This window comes from Ostrinia nubilalis, chromosome 24, assembly GCF_963855985.1.
Source record: "Ostrinia nubilalis chromosome 24, ilOstNubi1.1, whole genome shotgun sequence".
NCBI classification, from domain to species: Eukaryota; Metazoa; Arthropoda; class Insecta; order Lepidoptera; family Crambidae; genus Ostrinia; species Ostrinia nubilalis.
Window position 1 is genome coordinate 9,634,894 of NC_087111.1, and position 24,849 is coordinate 9,659,742.

At 36.9% G+C, this 24,849-nt stretch overlaps 1 protein-coding gene across 1 annotated transcript in view; it reads right to left on the minus strand.

The window, feature by feature from the left end:
- LOC135083829 (homeobox protein Hmx-like) overlaps positions 1–24,433 on the minus strand; it is a 30,468-nt gene extending 6,035 nt beyond the window's left edge. The window contains exons 1-2 of the mRNA XM_063978570.1: positions 24,304–24,433; positions 13,972–14,281 (exon numbers count right to left, since the gene is read on the minus strand). Coding sequence (XP_063834640.1) covers positions 13,972–14,255 — 284 coding nt within the window. The 5' untranslated portion in view covers positions 14,256–14,281; positions 24,304–24,433. The remainder of the gene's footprint in view (positions 1–13,971; positions 14,282–24,303) is intronic.
- Between the last annotated feature and the right edge of the window lie 416 nt (positions 24,434–24,849).

A 24,849-nucleotide genomic window follows, 5' to 3' on the forward strand; every position in this document is an offset into this window, starting at 1 on the left:
CCCGTATTCACAAACGATGCTTGCTTAAGTGAAGCAGCAACGCTATGCGAAGTCGTACGCATGGCACTCCGCCACTTAAGTGTTGTCTATGAATAGGTTTTTGGGATCCTGTGCGTCCACGCGCACTGTGATACCTCATAGGAATGTTTGTGAATACGGGTGTTTTATTCATTATCACACAAAACATCTTTAAGTGACAAGAACTTCATCATCATCATCATCATTTCAGTCACAGAACGTCCACTGCTGAACACAGGCCTCCTCTAATGAATTCCACATCGCTCGGTTGGTAGTGGCCTGCATCCAGTGCCTTCCTGAACTTAATTAAATTAAGAAAAAGTAAAAACTATTTTAGTAAAATCAGCTAAATAAATTATGCCTCATTATTATATAAATATTTAAATGTAACTCCTTAAACCCAAAAGTGTCTTTCTTCCAAAGTGAGATATAAGATGGAGACGGATGAAATGTGGAAACATTACTAGTTCAACCAAAAATACCTAACAATTTTGTCCAAAATCCACCAATTGCAATCACAAAAACCAACTTTATCCAAACTCCGAAGTAGTGTTACCCTAAGTGCACGATTTATACCCGAGCAGTCCCAGCAAAACAGTGATAAATCAATTTGTTGGGAAAAACAGGCTTTCATTTATTAGATCATCCTTAGATACTAAAACCAGCTCCATGACATGTGTGGTCATCCGAATTACTGTTCTATTCTCAGTTTGGCCCTAAAGTTGACTGGAGGAGAATGCCGAATAGCATTAAGTCCGCCTTTTGTACCGTGATTTATGTGCATGAAGGTTTTAAATAAATATGCTTGCAGCTTGTAAAAAGTATCCCATCAAAAACAATACTTGTCAAAAAAACCAAGTCTCGCAACTCAGTTGTTCTACGGTAAAAAGTTGTGAGATCCATGTAATACCAAGTCCAGGCCAGGAAATCTTTAACGTTTTACATAAATTATTGACTTGGCCATCGCACTAAATAATTTAATTTACACGTGTTTTCATGCGATGGCCAAGTCAATATATTTATGTAAAACGTTAAAGATTTCCTGGCCTGGACTTGGTATTACATGGATCTCACAACTTTTTACCGTAGAACAACTGAGTTGCGAGACTTGGTTTTTTTGACAAGTATTGTTTTTGATGGGATCTCATTTCTTTTTGTATTTTGTAGACAGCAGTTATGTATCTAGAAAACTGGACCGAAATTGAAAAATTTTACTCGACTTGGCAGTTGTACTACCGTGCCCCCAAATCTCATTTCTTTTTGTATTTTGTAGACAGCAGTTATGTATCTAGAAAACTGGACCGAAATTGAAAAATTTTACTCGACTTGGCGGTTGCACTACCGTGCCCCCAAATATTTTAGTTTTTCCTTGATTCATACACCAAACACTACTTATATTCCAAATTTGAAGCTTCTAGGTCTGCTAGAAGTGCCTTAGAATTTTGATGATCGGTGAGTCAGTGAGTCAGTGAGTGACAAAATTAAGTAACTTTGACCCGTTATAATTCTTAAACTACTGGTTCAAATTTAATGAAATTTTAAATATACCGTGTCTTTACAATGCCTGCATAGCTAATGAAAATGCAGCCTTCTAGTTTTATCCACAACGAAGTTACAGGCGGTCGAAAATGGCCTGAATTGCTTCGAGAAAAGGATGGTACGGCCGTGCCGCTTTTTTGCTCGACTTGGTGGGGGCACTGCCGTGCCCCCAGATACGAGTACTTGAAGGATGGTAACTACAGCTTATTTAAAAGTGTATTTAGAAAGAAAGAAAGTAAGAAAGATACATTTATTACAATGGACATCACACAAATACAGGCAATTACATAGACATGACAGTGGCACATAATAATTGAACAAGAAAAAATAAAAACAAGAGTAAACTGAGCAGGGCCACCCATTCACCAACAAGATGCCCACTGCAACGGGACCCCACTCAGCATATGCCGTGGCCCACGGTATTTAAAAGATTTGTAACTACAAAATATGAAAGCAGTCTAGCAAAATAGACACACACGTCTTTTCATTTGTTCAAAAACCGCTCATTGCAATCACAAAGACCAACTATATCCAAACTCCAAAGTAGTGTTAACCTAAGTGCACGATTTATATCCAAGCAGTCCCAACAAAACAGTGATAAATCAATTTGTTGGGAAAAACAGGCTTCCACACTTACCCCGATCGGTATCAATATCGATTGTTTGGCAAAGGGGATTGCAGCACTACGCTCTTGGGAGCGACGCTTGTGGCTAGTGATGTGATATCGATAACGGCCAGGTGACGGTAATTAAAAACATTTAACTAAGTTTTTATCTTCTATTCTTCTAAATATAAAAGGAGAAACTGACTGACTTAGTGACATATCAACGCACAGCCTAAACGGCTTAACGTAAGCACTTGAAATTTGGAAGGGACGTAGCTTAGGTACCGCAGAGGTGCACTAAGAAAGGAATTCCCGAAATTCCCATTGGAACGGGAATTAGCGGGAAAATCCTTTTGTATGAAAAATCTAAACCGCTTAAGTTAGACGCTTGAAATTTGGCATGCAAGTATCTTAATCTGGGGGCACTGCCGTGCCCCCAGATTAAGATACTCGACCTCCACCAAGTCGAGCAAAAAAGCGGCACGGCCGTACCATCCTTTTCTCGAAGCAATTCAGGCCATTTTCGACCGCCTGTAACTTCGTTGTGGATAAAACTAGAAGGCTGAATTTTCATTAGCTATGCAGGCATTGTAAAGACACGGTATATTTAAAATTTCATTCAATTTGAACCAGTAGTTTAAGAATTATAACGGGTCAAAGTTACTTAATTTTGTCACTCATAAACTTAAAGCTTAGTTACAACAGGATATTGCAAAATTCCCACGGGAACGGGAGTTAGCCGGAAAAAGCATTTGTATGAAAAAATGTAAACCGCGTAAGATATGTGAAGGGGGTAAAACGGGATCCACGCGTACGAAGTCGTGGGCGGCCGCTAGTACATAATAAGGCAGGTATGTGACCGCAATCGCACCTGGTGTTAAGTGAGATGCTATCCTGCCTATTCACTCTCGCCTTGAAAAGGCCCGGATTATAAAGGTTTTGACACGAAATAAGTCGACTAGTTCGATCATCGTTGATCTATTGTAGTGAGCCTACACCTATCACAACCGTTACTTGAATGAATGAATTAGGATAATATTATTAGTAATTTTTTACACCAAAATTACTTAAAATAAACAAACTTTTTCTTAACAAAAATCATTTAAAACTTTTTAGATGATCGCTTACTACGAACGCCTACGAGTGTAGTCAGTCCGTAGCATCTGTAGCATCTTCGTAGACGATTCGTAGTCAAGCGCCTACGCAGTTAAATGCTACGACAGCGAGTTTTGTACATTTTAAAGGCAAGATCGATTGGCTTTAAATTTTTTCTTCGACGATATCCACTGCTGGAAAAAGGCCTCTCTAAGGATTTCGATAATGACCGGTCTATGTTTTCTCTTATTTCTTAAAAAAAAACTATAAGTAATTGTAGTTAACTTAAGCTCTGCCTAGTTCCGAACTAGACTACTAGATTAATTACTAGTTAGAACGGTATTATACGAATAACTTACAAACATCAACTAAAACGAACGAAGAGAAAGACCAGTTCGTTGAAATTGCTCATTTGAACAAACCACAACCGCGGTTGAGATTAAATACGAAAATTCAAGCTCATTTGAATGCTCGATAAAACTATCGACACATCCCCGCCCTACCGCAGCCTATTCAGATAGAGGCACTATTTATTTTTATCGATATCCGAACAATGGCGGTTTCGCGGCGACAGCCGAAGCCGGGAGCGGAGCCAATGTATGCCGATCGAGTGTTTTTTATTTAGCTAGTTGTTCGGGAGAGCTGGGAATAACTATTTGTGAGGCGGTTGAAGCAAAATGCGGGTAGTTTTGATTGTCTCAGTTACTTATTATTACGAGTTCGATTTCCACAGTCAAGCTTACCCAACTCTGTGTAACATATTTTTTCAGGTTGAATATTTTGTATGTCTATCCTTGGGGAGGCCTCTTTCGAACAGTTTACGGCTTTCGGATGAATTTACTATCGATCTTATTCGATTTGTTCACAATAAATCTAAGTTGATTGTGTTTTCCTTTCGATTCTACTCGTTTCATATTTATTTCTTAAGTCGAAATAAAAAATGGGTGTTGTAGGAACAAAATCATTCCGAAAGTTCTTGTAGTAATAGGATATAAGGACTGTAAAATAAATTTAATTGCTTTCTAATATTTGTGACTGGCGACTAAATTCAAATCTTGATCCGCCGACGGCTTTTGCCAAACCAGTAAATACTCGTACACAATCAGTCATTCAGTCTAAAAATACTCCGTATTCACGTATCAAGACTTATGAAAACCACAAAAGATGCCAACAGAACTCATTCCACACAATTACATTGTTGCCAACTTAACAAAGAACGCACGACTCAAAAAGTTTAAACTCGGCATATCTAACTCCTAATTACGCTTAAAGTAAAGGAAAATCGATATAAAAAGGCACCACCAATCTGCACTGGACGGTTAATCCCGTCGCGCAAATTTCCAAAACCAAATTCCATTACATGGCGCTTCTTCCTGAAAGGGAGGAAGCCACGTGATTGGTCGGCTCGCCGCGCTCTGATTGGTCGCCTCCTGACCCCGCCCCCCTGTGAGGGTATAAAAATCGATGCTCGCTCGTCGCTTCGTCTTTTTGCAGCGACGCGTCGGCGACACTTCTACTGCTAATAATGGCTGCGCTAAGTGTTTACTTGTATCCGTTGTTGTGCAAGCGACGCGGGAGCCTTTTGTTGGTCCAGATAGGGATAGCCGCTTAAAAGCATCTGGGAAGGCTTTGTCGTTATGACACTAGCCTCCTTAGCGGTACTATAGCGCGGGGAATTGTACGATTCGTTTTTAATGGGCGCTGATACAGCTGCACTCCGCTAAATGGGTTTAACTTGTACAGATATATTTCAATTGGGACGGGAACTGTTTTTATGTTATAGGGCAATGTCTGTAGAAATATAAAATGCATTCGAAACTTAACTTTTTCTTACAATTGAATTTTCTGTTGAAGGCCACTGAAATCACATAGGTACATTTATTTTATAATAAGGTACTAAGATGATAGATTGTGGTGAAATTAACTCCCTTCTTTACTTATCAATACTTGATTATATTGTACTCCAAAATATAAGCGATACATTGATTTCCGTGTCTACTCGTAGTGGTTAAAAAGCTGTCGCCAATGAGGTGAAAGATCAATGGGTCCATCTCACCCCAAACAGTCAATTAATTCAAATAAATATCTATTGATATTATTAACATAATAAATTACTTTTTAATTTACATCAGCCACAAATGAAGCTCGATGAAACCAACTATGTATATTGTTATTCCCTGGATGCGGTTACGTATCAGTATAATACTATCGCCCGTATTCACAAACGATGCTTGCTTACGCAGCAAATCGAACGCACAGCGTTGAATAGAGCTCTATGATTGGTTCGTGTGTCACTCCGTGCGTCCACGCGCACTGTGAGACCTCATAGTAATGTTTGTGGTCGTAAGTCAGTTCGTAGCGTTGTATCGCGTTGACATTTCTGTCGTAGAACATCTAATAGGATAAATCATGAATATTTAACTCCCCAATTCTACCCAGATCCTCTTTCGAGGATAAAAATGCGCAAAGAATATAAAAGAATAAAGAAAGAAAGAAAAAACACTCTTATAATCTCATTCCGCCACTAGACGTTAATAACATTAAGTCTTTGGAATCAAAGCCCCAACTGAAGGGCCCTGCAACATTGGGGCTTCGAACCCAAACCTCGTAAGTACCTGCCCCTCCTTAGCGGTACACTTGGGGTGAGAGTTGTTGAAAATAAACAACTCTTTTGGGTTCTTTTTTTGGTTAATGTTTATTTGATAAAAAATGGCTACATGTAAGTTAAGATTGGAATTTTTATAAGTTTTTGATTATAATAGAAGTAAGTTGTTTTGTAGATTACGTTTCATAAATGTAGCATTAAAATCGTATTTGAGATAATTCATTTTCACTCTTGGAAAAAATAAATATAAGTTATTAAAAGCTTATTTATCTATTGTAAGATTTTAAGAAGCAAAAGTCTGTAAGTTTGATTTCAGGAAGTAGTCTTTGGAACTATTGAACCGATTTTGATAGTTCTTTATGAAAATTACATATTTCTAAGTGAGCTAGGCTTTATATTACAAGTATTCTTATAGTATCTTATTGTGACAGGCCGAAATGCATGAGGGCAAAAGTAGATTTTTATACTTAAATTGTTCTATTTGCCGGCGCACTGTAGCAGACGAGGCGAAGAAAATCGGCAAGACTTGGAGCGAGATCAAACGCGAAGCTCAAGACCGAACGCGATGGAGGACTGTTGTGGACGCCTTCTGCCCCATCTAGGGGACATAGGACCTTAAGTCAAGTAAGTCAAGATTGTTCTACTAAAGTAATCTTTGATTAATTTATTTTCACTCACAGTTATAATTAAGATAATTCTACGAATGATATCACTCATAAGTATAAGTGACGTCACACATAAGCTTAACCATCCATTAATAAACATTATTAAGCTAATAAAATCTCAAGCCATCACCCGACAAACAAGCGGTCCCATATTAGAGGGGCGCCGCCCGCCCTATGGGTTGGCTTGGGCGGGACCGTTAGCGTAACTTGAGAAAAATAACGGACCGATTAGCGGTACTTATAGAATTATTTCCTGTTAAATTTTGGAGTAACTTGATATATTTAATGTCCTGTGATGATGGGTTGGAGAAATGAAATTTTTTGGTCGTTGCGGATTGGTTACTAATTATAAATATTATAATTGAAGTCTTACGTCATGTACTTTCTTTCATAGTAATAGACTCTTAATAGAGGTTAGCATTATTTTTAATTAAAATAGTGTATAGAAAAGTGAGAAAAAAACGTTCCTTAGTTTATGCTTAATTTTTTTAATTTTTTGTTTTAAATTGCATCTATGAATGTTTCTAAGATATAAATTTTGCATTCAAGTTGTCTACTAACTGTTTCAGCCAAATCACATCCACTGCTGGACAAAGGCCTCCCTCAAGGATATCGACAAAGACCGGTCCTGCGCTGCCCGCATTCAAGTAATTCCCGCGACCTTCATTAAATCGTCGGTCCACCTCAAAATCAAATTAAAAAAAAATTAAGGTGTATATCTGCGTTAATACGCATAAAGTAAGTTTTGTATGGATTGACGAATGACCTCACAGCACGTAACGAGTAATCTACTACATACTTGGAAAGTGTCATACAAAAAAAAGCACGGATTTTATTCAAATCATCCAATAACTCATCCTATTAAATCTGCTTTAGGTACTCAAGTTTGTAAATATTGTTATGTGGTTACCAAAAGGCACGTTGCCTATGGCGAAATAGGGGGAAGGGAACCCTTGCTATGGGGAATGTCTCGAAAATTGACTGCTAATAACGAAAACGACGTTTATACCTACCTACGAGATAGGCACTTCGTAAAGATCTTTTAAAAATATTTTTCCCAGTTCGTTAAGTAATAACCAAACTTTCCACACAGAAAACTTACGTCCGTATTCACAAACATTACTATGAGGTCTCACAGTGCTCATGGACACACAGGGTCACACCACACGAGCCAATAATCCGATCAACGAGGAGATTCGTCATATGGAGACTTCCAAATAATTCGAATTATTCGGGTTACAATAGCTTCGTTGATCGGCCTACAATCACAGAGCTCTATTCAACGCTGTGCGTTCGATTTGCTGCTTCACTTAAGTAAGCATCGTTTGTGAATACGGGCGTAATAATGACACATTTAAAGGGCACAGACACATTAACTATTTATTCATATTATTATGTTTACAATTTGCAAGTCTATTTCAATGCTAATAATGTAAAGAAAGAACGATCTCTTTCTCAAACGGGTCTCAACGCGATTGACCCGTAATTTTCTATTTTAATTTTAAAGGTTAGTATAGACAGAGCATTTTCTCGAGCATTTCTATGTAATGTAACGTTCTTTCCAATATTACATTACAGGTAAAATGTACGATACGTTTGGTTCGTGAAAGGGTGATACTTTAAAACAGTGGTTCTTAACCGGTGGTCCGCGGACCACTGGTGGTCCCTGGAGGCATTCCAAGTGGTCCGCGAAGACATCGTAATAAACAAGAGACGTGACGTGATGAGTCGAGTCAACACAACGCAAACGGCGCACAGTGGAAATTGACCTCCTCTTTCATAGGATTTCGAAAAAAAAAAGTGGTCCCTGACAAGAAAGAAATTTGGTAACTTAAAGGTTAAGAACCACTGCTTTAAAACATATCATAGAGCGGCTCGTTGTTCGTTACAAGTAAATGCTTTAGTCTATACTCACCACAGATGTATATCTATATCTGTGATACTCACCTTGACTTTTCATGACGTTATTCCTAAACATTGCACTCAAGACCGACCCCAAACTAGGTACCTACATAGCAAATATAATTTCAAACAACATCAGACACATATCAAAGGGGAATTACTCCCGTAAACACGCGGTATATCACGGGATCACCGTCACGCAGGGATCGATGTGCCCTTTGAAACCCTCCATACAAATATAATAGAGAATTATTAGGTTTTCGTTATGTCGGTCCTTAGCTTTGTGGTGAGATTGAATAGGATTTGCAGGATTTTTGGGATATGCGCTTTGTGGCGGGTTTATAGATAGAGGCTTTCATCCAATTGATTATTAAAGGCAATTTATGCCGTTATCTTATAGAGATGAAAATAATATTCTATTATTGTAGGGAAGGCAAGAATCCTTTGCAGAAGAAATTTGGCCAATGACTAACGGGACTATTCCCACCTCTCGTTCCCACCGCTGCAACTCCTGTGTAGCCAGGATCTACAGCTTGACCAATAAAAACCCAACCAAGGTCAAGTTTGTCCCGGGAGAAAGTTAAACTGTCATTAGACCCGCAACGAAATTTATCAGAAGAACATAGGAGTGTAATGGCTAATCAAACACTATCACATCATTTAAATAAAAACATATTAAAAACTTATGTGATGATTGTTAGTTTACCTTTGCCTAAAACCTTGCTCATTTACTCCTCTCAGTTGCTCTCAATCTATTCATGATTATCTAAATCATGACTAAATTGAACTAATTGATTAGTATCAAATTGGTTGCTCACGTTAATTTGACGAAAATCAACAATAAAAAAAAACAAAACATTTTATTGTGCAAGAACTACCCTAACACTAATTAACAAAAAAGAAAAAAGCTGACAATTATTCCCCTAATCTACAGAGGTTTAATTACAGAGCCGTGATTTTCTTATTTTTTCCTTCTGAAAATACCTAATTAGCCATTTAAGAAGCTGCCGACAAAACAAGGATAAACACCGTGAGGAATTAAAAAGAAAATAAAAAAGAATACTTCGAGACGTCAAAAAAGGCGGGAGAAATGACAGATCGTTTACATGACAACAAAATGTCCGCGCCTAATTACGAGGGGACAAAAGTTGGAATGAAGATGTTTTATGATAATCTTAAGACTTGTTTGAAGATGCTATTTACAACATTTTGTGACACTGATAAATTCATGAAACAGATCAGGGAGTTTAATTAAAATTGAAAGACATTGACTCCCATTTTATACGTAAAAACTTTGTAAATAAATTTTAATGAAATGTGATACCTACTTTCGAAGTAGTGACGGCATGGTGGCAAGAGCAAGAAACTGTAAACTTAAACTTATCTTTTTCCGACTTCTATGAATTTTTGTTTCACAAAATAATCACAGAATTATGTGCCAGTTATTGTAAGACAGACATTTCTTATCATGAGACCAAACCAAATTTGCAATAGTTATTATTGTGTAATGTACCTAGATTTGTATGTTTACTCTTTCTTACATCACGCTTGTCAAGTTCTCCACCAGATTTTATAGTATTTATTTTTATTAAATAAGTGAATCAGAATTCGCAGTCTTTTATACAACCTTCCTAAGATTCCTTCCTACACCTTTGTCTACAAGCCTTTAATTCAACCCCCAATCCACAGAAAGGGCTTCATTTATCATTATCCCCCCACCCAAACCAAATAAAAACAAAGCTCTTAGCTCTCGAATAATCCTGTTGGAACATCATTACCCATCTAATCAACCTCGTAAGAAGTAGTTTTTCCCCTCTTACAGGGCTTTCACGACCCTTTTATCGGGCAACACAGGCATAAAGTCGGGGAATGGGTAAACGAGTCGGGTAACAAATTAGGGACGGCCACTGTCTTGTCTGACACGCTCGGTGACGTTTAAGCCAGTTGGACATGGGAGGCAGTTTGTTTTGCCAAGCTATTTTGGTTTTGGTTGGTTGAGGGTTTTCATGTTGGGTAATGACGGGGATTTGATTAATTGAACGAATTAAGAGGTTTTAATTGAGATAGATTAAGAAATAACTGAATTAAAACACTTTGTTGTCATAGTTACACACAAAAGTACATAAAACAACAAATTAAATGACTCTCCTTCTGATGCAGTCGGGTAAAAAGAAACTGATTGTGTCAATTTTTGTCTTTTCCTATATTCTTTAGTTAGAGAGTACCCCTTCAGTTTACATTGAGACTTTGCATTTATGGCTTACTTTCAAACATTAGTACTTTACCAATGCCAATGAATTTATAACTTAATTAGTTGCTAATAGTCGCTAGGTAAAAGAAAGCGAAAATCGAAGTTACAAGACACAAGTTCTACCTGAGTGAGATTACGTGGCGATTATTTTAAGTGAAAAATTATGTTTAAGAAACCGATAGATTTTAACGGAGACCAACGAACTCACAAATAACCTAAGCGCTCACACTTTCATTGTAATTTTAGGTACATAGTTGTTATAAAACATTTTATAGATAAGTAAAGGTAAACATCCTAGAATATTCTATAGACACTGGTTAACTGGACATCTAAGATGTAAATTAGAAGACAATAGACGCTTGAAGCCTCAATTAAGGCCAGATGTTATCAACAAACATACAATAACATCAAATCGACAACAATAGGCATGCTCTCAACAATCAAAGTAAAGCACTTGGATCACCAAAGCGATTGTCTATTGACAATAGTCAAGCAAGTAAATAGGTTATACTAGCTCAGTATACGTACAATAGGTGTATTCCCTGTCAATAAAATAAATGAATTGTTTGTTAAATTGGTTGTTATACTGGCCGGCAAGAACTCTCTTTTTCTCATTTTGTTTATGGTCAAGTCTAGGATATACAAAAGAAAAGAGTTTAGAGACAAAAACTGTAGCTGTGTCGGAGTGACAAAAGCTATCAATGCTCGCTTGGCGGTCTAAACACCCGTCAACATATCATCCAGCTTTATTTTATTCCTCTATGTAGCTCATAGAGCTGCATAGTTCACAATATTGATGACCGTTGGGGCAGAAAAGTTCTCGAATGGCGACCACTGGCTGGAAGACGTAGTGTGGTCAGATCTCCCATTCAGTGGACTGACGATCTAGTTCAAGTTACGGGAAATCATTAGGCCTTTGTCCAGCAATGGACGTCTTTTACTTGAAACGATGTCGGTGTGTGCCTGATGAAGCGATGATAGCCATTTGACTTGACAACTAAACGTGTCTTTTACCCCTATTCACAAACATTACTATGAGGTCTCACTGTGCGCGTGGACGCACAGGGTGACACACGAACCAATCACAAAGCTCTATTCAACGCTGTGTTCGATTTGTTGCTTCACTTAAGCAATGGTTTGTGAATACGGGCAGGCCTGTTCATCTCCGCGAGTTTGCATCGAAAACAAAACTGTTAAATAGTTGACAGTTGACAAACGGGACTATTCCCACCTCTCGTTCCCACCACTGCAACTCCTGTGTAGCCAGGATCTACAGCTTGACCGCCATAAGAACCCAACCAATGAAAGTCAAGTAAAAAAAAAAAAAGTTTGTCCGGGGGGAAAGTTAAACTGTTATTGAACCCGCAACGAAATTAATCAGAAGAACATAGGAGTTAGAAATTAAGGTTCGACTTCCCTCCATTGCAAAGCGGATGACAGGTGACAAACAAAGGTTTAAAACCATTGACAGTTGACAGTTAGTAGCTTTCTCATCAGTGAGACTAGTTCCTAAGACGAAGCATGAACCATTGATCGCCCAGGCCCAACCGATCGGCAAGTTGCTCTCGCCGCAATTTAGTATCAAGCCCGGTGTAAGTGGCCCTGCTACTTGGCAAACTAGGTTTAAAGCGGATACGGAGTATGGTGCTGCGTTTACACTTAGGGGTTGAGGAGAGTTGCTTGAACAAGTCTGTTCGGGAAAAAACCTAACACTAGTTTCAGTATTTACATTTATTGTTATGGAAAAGTACAGTGTATAATGTAAACTAATGATGGATTAGCCAATAATTTAACCTTGTAAGTAATGGAAAAATAAATGTAAAAAAAAATATGTTTGTGGAAAAAGTAACGTCGCGTGTCTCTACTAAGCTTTTATTTCCAGTAAGATTCAAGTCCACAACTACAGAAACAGAAGCAATACACAAGAAATCAAGTCAATTGACTGCCTAAAAGGTTTCTTAAACGCAATACACGTTTCTATAAACATATCCGACCAATTACTATGTTTTTGCTTCCGCCAGGATCCGAGTTTACTACAGAGGTGATACGCGACGCGAACAATCTGGCTTGGCAGTTGCCAAAATGGTAGACATTGCCATTTTACGTTACCACACCCCGCAGTCCGCACCCCTAACAAGTAAGGTTTCTGAAATAACTCTATAACTCAAACATTATTTCTTTGAAAGAAAGAGAGAAAAAATATTTATTTAGTATCAAATATATTACAATACAGATCAACATAAAGAGCAAAAAAAGAATTATTCGTACCAAATTGGTCTCTGCACAGTATGAGGCCATAACGTACTCGGGAGCACGTTACGGCCACTGGTATTCTGCAGACACCATGAGAGAGGGGCACGTGGCCCACAGCGAATGCAACAACTCACAACATAACAAGTCTTTCAAGTCGACTTGCCAACCAAACGCAGCACAGTCTTCAGATTAAGCCGTAATGACCGCGGTCGGCCAATCGATCCTGCCATTATCCCTCGGCCAGCTCTACGCCACTAACCAAACACAAGTGGCAGATTGAGCCTTATACAAGTGGCAGATTGAGCATTGTACAAGTGGCAGATTGAGCATCATACAAGTGGCAGATTGAGCATTGTACAAGTGGAATATTGAGCTTAATTCAAGTGGAGGAGATGGACAACAGCTCTTCTTGTCTCATTAGTCAAATTTGTTTGACCCTAGGTATGTAATTATAGTTTTCATTTTTAGTACTTTTTTTAGATCTACCTAAACTACCTACTTCCATTAATTTTAATTTCGAAAGATCATAAGGTTTTCGCGTTGCTCATTGGATAATGTCATTTAGTTATGTGTAAGTATATTATTTTGAGAGAGAGATTAGTTATAAATTCTTGTCAAGATGTCAGTAATGTTACGAGGTTCGAAAGCCTATAAAAGGCAGTTAATTTAGAGCATGTACATGCATAACAACAATGTTAACAGCATTGTTGTGTTCCGGCAGTTAGAGGAGATAGCCAGTTCCTCCGTGGTTGAGGATTCCGGGTGAAGCTCGCTTCCACCTTCGGCCTGATCGTCACTTACCATCAGGTGAGATACAGGCCAAGAGCTTCCCCGTTGTGGATAAAAAAAAGTACACTTACGAGTATTTACAACGGACTAGTTAAAAAAAAGAACAACCCAATATGCCTCTTTCAAGGATTTACAACGTTTTCTGCGCCATCCATGACCTTCACTAGACCGTTAGTCTACCGAGTGGGAAACATGCTAAATACGTCTGCTACTTAGTACGTTATTTCTTTACAGAAAAAAAAATACTGACCTGGATAGCATAGCATCATTCGCATTCCCAAACTGGTTCGCCGCCAAGGCTGCTTCTAGCACATTCTCTCTTCTAGGCTCCGCTCTGTTCAGTATAGAACTTATAGAGAAACTGGTGTAAGGCGCACTGCCTGTCGCCTTCTCTTCTTTGTCCTTCTTGAGCTCGTAGAAGGGGCTCTTCTGGTCTTTTCTAGAAGGAGACGAGGGGATGTCGGGGCTGCTAGCGCCTGATACCACGTTGACCTCGATGTCGCGGTCGTCTTGGGAGGACGCGGGGGAATCCATGGTGATCAGCACCTCATGGTTTGTACCTGGAAGAAGAGGTCAGGTGAGGATGGTGGGGAAAAGGGTAAGCTCTACGTTCGAATTTTAAAAACGTTCGAAAATTGGTTTGCATTTGTTTTCACTTTAAAATATAATGGTCATCTAGTATAATTCTATATTTTTTTCCTATATTTTTGAACTTGGTTAACTGCTTCAACCGAAACCATACTAAATTGAACTAAGTATAATTAATTCAATACTTTGGTTTTACAATTTCTTATCCTGGAAGAATCTGCAAACAAAAATACAAATCTAGATTAAAAATATGTGTCACTTTTTGTACCATCATGATTCAAATATATTTTTGTAATGTTGACTATGCCTCCTACGTTAACCCCTCTAAGCCCGTCACAAATGTCACAATAAAGAACCTTTCCAACTTAATGCTTTATTACATTACAATAACAAAGCCATAACCAAGCAAATACGATTACGTATAATCCAAAAGGTTTCCCAAAATGCTGACGTAATATTACTTATTCAGACAACGAGTGGGCCTTAATATTAAACTACGGCCCAGGGGACCCTTAAATAAGGCTAGAACAATATAGCACTTAAGACTCGTGAATTATAAATGCGTTAAACGTCTCAGATGGCTCGGATCGAACTGTGCCGTATTGGTGGAAGGTCTTAGCTAGGAAGCGATTTCTCCCAGAACACCTGGGGAGGCTGGATTTAAGTTTAATCGTAAGCATTATACTTAGTTAGCGACAGTAAGATTTGAGTTGTAGGTACGAGAGTATCAGTTTCATTTACCTATATTCATTTTAATACAATTTCATATTAGGCTTATAAGATTTTTAAGTATTTATGTTGATATGCCATCATCTTTACCATGTACCACAATGAGAATACATAGAAGTTAATGTCACCAAGAACCTTAGAAATATCACATTAAAAATAACCCTCCTTCTGGCGCAGTCGGGTAAAAAGGCTGAAACCATTTCAAAGTCAAAGTCAAAATTTCTTTATTTGTTTAGACTTATAAATAGTTCTTACAAAATTAAATCGTCATTTTGCTCTTAAGGAGCCTCTACATGTCTCATAATCTTTTTACCCTACCAGTTAATTGAAATTACAATTAACTAAAAATTATTACCACCCAATATGCCTAGTAATATCATAAACACCATTTACGTTAAATGGCAATAAATTAACAAAACGCTCTATCCCTGACGGGTTAATATTAATCAATTTCAACTATGCCATCGGCCATTAATGCATTCATAAAATGGTACGAACTGCGAAATTGCCGTCGAATTAAACTCCAAATGATACGGCCATTACAAAAATGACATCCACCAATACCGGTGTTTACGCCGATTTATTATAAAACCCGAAACTGTGCGAGCAATTCCCGCCAAAAGCGTGTCCGAACCGCGAAATAACGTGAATTTTGTTGCCGCACGAATGTTGTCGCCGTGTCGACAGCGATTCGGAACATTCCGCGTTTGAAATTTGAAAACGTTCGAAAATTGTTTTGCGAACTAAACAGGTGTTGCTTTTGTTTTATTTTTTTAATTGGTAGTGCTTTGGGTCATAGATTTTTTAGTTTTAAATTAGGTTTTATATCATTTGCGAGGAAAATTTTTGAATAAAACGTTTATTAAATTTTGAACCTGTGTGTTTTCATTAGTAAGTCTTAGTAAATGAAGTAGATAAATTGGAAATATTGCCTGTTAATTTTCGGATTGTTCGTACAAAGTATCAATTCCAGTTAATAATTAAAATTAATTAATCCTCAATTGTGGTTATCGAGTTTCAATTCACTGAAACTTTTACACTTTCCAGGAAACCATTTTCATGTTCCGTACTTACCCTTTTCCGATATATTAGAGTCTTTAGTGAAAAAAAAGAAGTTTTTTATCCCAAAGAAAAAGCTTTTCCTGATGGAAAATGATGATCAGGCCGAAGAAAAAAGTGAGTGAGTCTAACCTCTAACTACCGAAACAGAACAATGCTGTTAACATTGTTGTTATGGCGACAGACTTGAGTAAGATTAGTGGTAGGCGTACTCAGATCAAGCTCTACCACGAACCTAACCGACAATACTTTTTTTACAGTTTATAGAAGGCTCACGGTCATCCAAAGGGCGATAGTGCGGGCTATGCTTGGAGTTTCCCTGCGTGATCGAATCAGTGATGAGGAGATCTGCAGGAGGACCAAAGTGACCGACATAGCTCGCAGAATTGCTAAAATCAAGTGGCACTGGGTGGGGCACATAGCTCGTAGAGCCGATGGCCGTTGAGGCAGAAAAGTTCTCGAGTGGCGACCACGGGTTGGAAAACATAGCGAGGGCAGGCCTCCTACTAGGTGGACCGACGATCTGGTGAAGGTCGCGGGAAGAACCTGGATGCGGGCAGCACAGGACCGGTCATTATGGAAAGCCTTTGGGGTAGGCCTTTGTCCAGCAGTGGACGTCATTTGGCTGAAACGAACGAACCAACAAACGGTTTTTTCACACGGTCATATAATTAAAGTAATACATAGTAATATTACTGCGGCCTTTACCTTACAAAGTCGTGCTTTTAAAGTAGAGCTGGCCTATTAAAATGGTTTATTGCCATATAATTAGTCCCGAACGTGCCCGCAGTAGTTAGTTTAACCACCGCCACGCCTCGCAGTCAAAGTTAACTCTATTTTATGTCACCTTTAGTGTTCCGTGAGTACTTTTTTGTATTGGCAACATTATACCGAGGGCACCAAGGAGAATAATGTGACTATGACATCTTTTGAGTATAGTTGCATTAGAAGCGATGTTGCAATAAAAATGTAGGTAAGTATACAATGTGGAAACGATAAGTGATCTCACTCGATTATTTCTAAAGTATACAAGATATCGAAAAACTGGTTACTGGTCGTGAGTGCTTCACGAGCTCTATCAAACGATATCAATAATAGTACACAAAATAAATTAGATCTATCCAAAAATTCAATGTTTCCAGCTTCCAAACATTGAGTACAGCCACATAAGTAATAGAACATTCTTTAATTTTTGTCAATTCAATGCCAAATTTACCTATAGCACTTAATTCCCTATGAAAATTAAAAACACATAAAATAATTGCCGTTTATTTCAAGGACAGACATAAAAATTCAATTTAAGGCCATTACCGTATCTATATCGCGTTAAAAATATACTATCATCAAATTATGCCTGTAGAGTGTAGATCCAAGTGTTTAGATTGCGTGACTAGTTAAATAAAACCGGTAGGTTCGGCCTAATATCTAGCCGGCGATGTTTAAAGTCACATAAATTAAAGAATAATACACGCTATGACCAAGTAATATCATTATTGTGGTATAAATGGACCATTTTCATTGTATGCGTGGCTTTTAAATAGTTCACACGGTTGGTGTTGTGGGTGCGGAATGATTTTTCAGTGGAAAGGTTAACGAAATTAGTTTCTATTTAACGTTTGTGTCAAAAATCAATAAAACGAAATTAGATTAAAAATAAAATATTCGTCCTGTATTAAATATACTAAGTATAAGGTCACAATTTTATCTCTATTCATACATTCATCAAGAGCTTCTTTGCAATTATTATAGAATTTGAAATATTTTCACTTCTTAATATAAAAATATAACCTACTGAACCTTATAAAACTAACCATACGAACTCACAGGAAACCACTAGCCAAAACCAATCAATATTGTGAAATCTAACACCAAAGAATCACGCCCGGTGTTGCCGAATCAACCGAGCGTGTTGAAATCGATACTTTCTATCGATTAAACTCCCTAATCATACCGATTTTTAATTTTATCTATGGCTTTGACCTGTCAAAATGTTTTTCGGGTAAAAATAACTTTCTCACGGTAGAGCGGATGTTTGAAACGATATTAGGTTTCTCGGTTGATAGTTTGAGAGATATTTTAATTAGTTGCTTTCAAATACAAAGTGGGAACGTTAGTTTTGTTGGTTATTTTGAACTAAATACGAAAATGGATTTAATAAAATCTATACTTGCAGTTAATTTAACCTTCGGAAGGCAACAGGGGTGACTGGTCACCCCACCAGTTCAAAAAAGTCTTGATACGTTTCGTTGCTGATGTTGTGTCTTTCTGTCGTTTGGTCTATTCTCTAATTGGAGGATAAGCTATTAGTCGCATTCGTCATCTTATAGCGTTAGGTTCCTGTTTTTGATATTTTGACACTGCTGGGGTGACTCATCACCCCTGTTGCCTTTTACGTATACTTTATTTTTTCGTGTTGCTAAAGTAAATGGTTGGCTTTGGAGTAAAAATGGCTTTGTTTTCGGATGGTCAAATCGAAAAATACATTTATAGACTTGCTGATGTCAATTTCTATGATAAACGCTGCTCATATGATAATAAGATTTCCAAAATTTAAGACGATATCTCAGTTCAGTCGGAGGAGGAAGACTTTATTTCCAATAGCGAAAAATTGTTACGACGATGACGTTCTACTAGCACAATTCGAACATAACGTGCTACTATATAAGAACGGACATGTTTGGTCTTCTTGGTTCCATCACCTTGGAGTCAAACATCACGACGAAATAAAGTAACTGTTGCTAGAGATACGAGAATTATAGAGCAATTACACATGACATTCTAAATATGAACTAGAGACCTCCTGAGGGTGCACCTTTAGCAAAGTTACAGAAGCAGGCAAGGTGAGTGCTGTGTCAAAGAAAACTGGACAAAAAAGTTAAGACATATCGTATAAAATGTCAACTAAAACTCATTAAAACTCATTAAAACTCATTTATTTCTGTAAATAGGCTTAAAAAAAGCACTTTTACACGTCCCAGTATTAACCCTACCACTGCTTCAGGACAATAAATGGGCCAGTGCTGAGAAGAAGAAGCAACTACCCTCATGCCCTCAACATCCCAAAGATATTTGCTTTAACTGTGCTTAATGTTAAAAAAATATTTATTAAAAATATATAAACTGTTGAATGAAAGCATTTTTAGATTTATAATGAAACAAAGTAATAGATCTTATAATTAATTAGTTTGATTTTTCATCACAAAGCTATTTATTTCAAATTGAATTTTTGGGGTGACTGGTCACCCCTGTTGCCTTTTACGTATACAAAAAAAGTGTTGCCTGCCGAAGGTTAAAATCTTTTTTAGAAAAATGCTACTTTCTTGAAGTACCTAGGTAAACTAAGTATTTATTATTTCAGAGGCGGTTTTTCGATACACGAATAACTTATCAGAAATAAATTTTCTGCGCAGAAATTAGGTAAAAAATAATTTATAACAATATGAAAAATAGTAGAAATATACATAGTCAATCAGACACCAGCTTTATCCACTACAGAGTCAATTAGGAAAATAATAGCTATCACATTAACCACAAAATATATTAATTTTCATCACACTTATGACCCAAGTGCCATCGAACTAACGCCTGTATTCACAAACATTACTATGAGGTCTCACAGTGCGCGTGGACGCACAGGGTGACACACGAACCAATCACAGAGCTCTATTCACCGCTGTGCGTTCGATTTGCTGCTTCACTTAAGCAAGCATCGTTTGTGAATACGGGTGTAAAAATCTTTCCGTTAACTACAACCCTACCCATTAGCAGCTCTATAAAATATTCAAAGAAAGCAAACGCCAAGCACAACTTGGCTAACCGACTACAAAGCTCGGCAGATGGTCACTTGGCGATAGGATCGGCTGTAAACTTGGCAGTAACCGTGCTAATCAACGACCGCCGTCATTCACACCGAAGTGTAACGTTACACCGGCGAATGGTAGCTATGAACGAACGTAGAGCGGGAGTTTTAGACGAAAGTGGGCCTAATACATCCGTGACAGTTTTAATTTTGAATTCGCTTCATGGAGCGAAGTAACTAAATAATAAAAACACCGAAGTGTATGGATTTCGGAATTACAACTGTCACGTTTGTAACTCTGTCTAGGGGGGACGCACAGTGGTCACTTTGATTTTTCTAGCAATTAATAATTAGTGCAGGTGAAATTATTTTTTTTAGGTAGATAACAGATAAATACAAGGTTGTAATAATTGATGGCTGTCATTAAAATGTCCAAGCATTACAATAAACTGCGAAACATGTGTTATATGAATAATACTTCATTAAAATAAACACATTTATATCATATATTTAAAAAAAAACGTTAACCGTAAAGAACGTTAATAAAAATATGAATAAATAATAATATTAATTTTGCGTACATTTTCTGATTAAATATGTGTGAAATCGAATGTGTGAAGATAAATAAATCATTTTGGTACAAAAATACACTAATTTGTCTTCTTCGTCATCACACAACAAATCTGGGTCTTGTAAAAGACTCAAAATATCTGTATTCAATGGCTCTGTGTGAGTTCTTATGCCAACACATTTTGACAATGACGAAATTACCGGGTCAGACGATATTAGAAAGAATATTAAATATTATAAAAAAAAATCACAACTAAAAAGGTTGCAACTGGCTGCAAAAAATAACTATTGAATCTTCATCGCCATAATGTCTCGATATATAAAAAAAATAAATTACTATAAATACACGCTAATATCGGAATATCGGGACTCGTTCTTAAAAAATTAAATGCAATTTTGATAAGGTTGTCTTTGAGGCTTTAAATATTGTAAATAAATATCTTGTATGGCTTAGGAAGTATAATAAAATGTGAGTACACACCTTTAGCTTGAAATGTATCACGTTTATTTTTTCCAAAGCTAAGCAAAATGTATACAAAATTATTATAATTCAGTTTGTAATAATTCACCAAACGCACAAGAAAATACGGCAATAGTAACTTTCCCTGTGCCTAACTCATAAATAATGCCATAACAATGCAAAACCGAATAAGTTTTAAACTATCCACATATTGCTCTATTCATAAAAAAAGTTTCAAGTCAATTCTTAGATAGTGAAAAAAATAATTATTAATTCCTAAAAACGTCAAAGTGACCTATGTGGGACGGGGGGACTAACTACGTATTCTCTAAACCTGAAATGTCGGATGTTATGCATAAAGAGTTAAGATGAGCTACAGTGACAGACAGATCCTACAAACTACATGATAAAATAGGAAAAACTGCTGACAATAGAATTCATGACAGAAAAAGTATTTTTGAAACACAATTTTGACAAATTAATTTTTTTCAGATCTAAGTTGAGAAATATTTTTAAAATGTACATTTGCTACTTTTACTCTATCTTTAAGACGCTACATTTAATTACCTATTTATCAACCAATTTTTCTGACAATGATTTAACTTTTCCCTTATTTTCCTGTTTTAACTGTCATCACTAAAATGGTTTTAAAATACGAGTACATTTAAGGCTCTTATTTACTCTATATTATGTATTTGACAAATAAATAACGTTCACCTCTATGTAAAAGCTGACTCTAAACACCGAAACTCATCTTAGTTGCACGTAAAGGGTTATATAATTTGACTTTGTAATTTTATGGCGCTGTTAAAAGTTCATTTAGGAATGGCCAGGGGTGGCCAATCGGACGCTAATTAATTATATTACTAGCACGCGTGCGCGCGCGGCGGTCCTAAATTCCTAATTATAAACTGCTATTTCTATTTATTTATATTAACCGGCAGACAGTGGTGACTGAGTTTGTTGCGGCGCTTCTTCTCAGCACTTGCCAAATGTTGCTCTCGAAGCGCTGGTAGGGTAAAAAGATTATTATGAGACATGTAAAGGCTCCTTAAGAGCAACATATTTGACGATTTGTAAGTACTATTTATTAGTCTAAACAAATATAGAAATTTTGACTTTGACTTCTGACTTTGAAAGACTAGCTGAACCGGCGAACTTCGTACCGCCTATGTTCATTAGAAATAGTGTAGGATTTTAATGGTGGAACAATTTTTCAAATCGGTCCAGTAGTTTCGGAGCTTATTCAATACAAACAAGCAAATCTTTCCTCTTTATAATATTTCACATAAGATGATAGTAACTGGCTCTGACGCGGCGTTTATAATGTAGTACATGAGTACTTCATTATAATGATCAGGTAATTTAGTTATCCGATATAAAACGGGCCTTAAATCATAGCACAACGGACACAAACGTATTTTACATAACAGTGCAATTTCGGACTAAATAATCAATTTTTCAAGTGAGAAATGTTTTTACGGACGACGCCGCGAGCCGCCCAGTCTGCTTGTGACCACGGCTGCAGCATCGCAGCCGAAACGTCAAGCCGTGAGTACATAATGTAACTCATTAATAAACGTCGCGTTAAGACCCGTTTTAAGTGAGAAATTATCTCAAACAAAAAAGTCGGTGTGCAAATGCGACGAAGCATAAAAAGTGTCAAGAATGAAGAAGGCCATCTTAGAATATTATTTTTTGTATCAAAATCAGATATCGCTATATTGCGGTTATCGATTCAATTAAAATTAAAATTAAAAGCATTTAAAATACAGCTCAAAAATAAACAATTTATTCTCTTGTTTTATGAAGGTTTCAAAAAGGGAGTTAGTAAGTTAACGTTTTAGCGCTTATTAATTAAAAAACTATAACTAATGACGAGCTTATAAAAACATACGGAAACAAATAACTTCAAGCACACTATATTTCAGGGAATGGGGTCTCCAAACTACGGCCCGCCACTGCCATCAATCCGGCCCGCGACAGCTTAAGACCTATGTTTGCATAGGTGGACAGAAAAATTAAATAAAATAAATATCCTTAGACATTTTACACTGCGCTTCTAGTCCCAAACTAAGCAAAGCTTGTACTATGGGTACTAGACAACGGATATAAACATACTTAAATACTTTTTTTGTAAATACATACTTATTATACATAGAAAACACCCAGTCCAATACAAACAAATATGTTCATGCACACAAATGTTTGTACTGTGCGGGAATCAAACCCGCTACCTCCGGAATAGTAGTCCGTTTCGAACCACTACACCAAACGGCCGACAAAATTATAATTGTTATGACCCTTGCAACATACAAAAAAATATTATGGCTTATATTATGGCCCCAAGGCTTCAAAGTTTGAAGACCCTTGCTATAGATTAAGAAAAATCTAATGGTAGAGCTTACACGAAAGCTAAAGCTTGAATCTTTATTAGCACTATTAAATTCAATCCATCTCTATTCTCCGAAGATTAATTATTAGATAGATAGTCATTTATTGTCAAAACTGTGCATACATTGTTGTTACCTACATAGATGTTAATTAACACAGGAACCAACAGTTTGCCCATTTCGGGCGTACAATATAGGTAGATAAAGAGAATAAAGTAATTTACAAAAATGTTACTTATGTGTGTGTGTATACAGTTCGATTCTAAAATTATACTCTAGAATTATTAATTTTTTAAATTAGGTAGGTGGTTATTAGTATTACTTCAGGAAATCTTTAAAAAAACACCCTACTATTCATAATATTATGGAAAAAAATTGTTTAATGCATATTTTAGGAAAACAGTTTCAATTCTTGCCATATAAAATAAAATAAAATATTTGAACACAAAGCTTTGTATGTTCATTATAAAAGCTTAAAAGCCGATTTTGATCCCGGATTCATTGTTCCAAAAACTATATAGTTCCACGTGTAAACAAATAATTTGTAATCTTTCAATAACTTTTGTTTTATTAACTCTTTAATACTTACAGAATATGAGCTTTTACTTGAAAAAAATATTACTTAGAAACCGATAACTTATGGCAGCAACTGTAAGAAACCGATTAATTTCTCACCTTGTCGAAGTGTTCTAATATTTTTCACTACGTTTATAAATCTATAAACGTTTTAATGTGTGTACGATCCATTTATACAATGTCTACCTATCAAGTATTCTTATTTTACCTACAAATCTTTTCTTCCAGAATATAATATTTTTCTAAATATGCATAGCAATAACACACCTGCCCTGCTACGTTGGGCGCCAAAAAAACATCACAGACAATTAATAATTTAATACATGAAAATCCGGCTCTATTACAGTTCACGCGGTAAATAACACTAGGTAGAGTATGAAATCGTTTAAAATTTTATTTTTAACTTACCTATTACTAAAAAATCAACAACTTAACAACACTAGCACATCATCAACACTCACTGAGTCCGATCAACAACAAATTCAACTGTAAAATCCAATTTATAGGTTATACCGGGCGGTTTCCACCCCGCGTGGTCGCGCCACCGCTATATCTCTAAGACTGCTGACTACCCTTACGACTGGGGCGTAACTCTTGTGTAGAACCACCCCCAAAATTACGGAGCACCCCTATACCTGGCTCGCTCACACACTCCTCTCCCCTCGAAAACCCAGCTGCGCAAAATTCGACCGTATCCACTTGTATTACGATACGTACACTCGTAAAATTAATGTTGTGAACTAAGATCAATACCGAATTTCGTATGATTTCAAGGAATTACAATACTATTTAGTTGTGAATTGTCGTTTATACGTTCAATTTCTCGGACACTGATTAAGGTTTGGGCTCGATTTCGCGGCGTTTTTGCCTGATTATTTCAGGGTTGAATTGGTTTTGTTTTAATTCTTTGTTACTTGGGGGTTTAGATGTTATTTAGAGGTAGTGTTTGTTGGG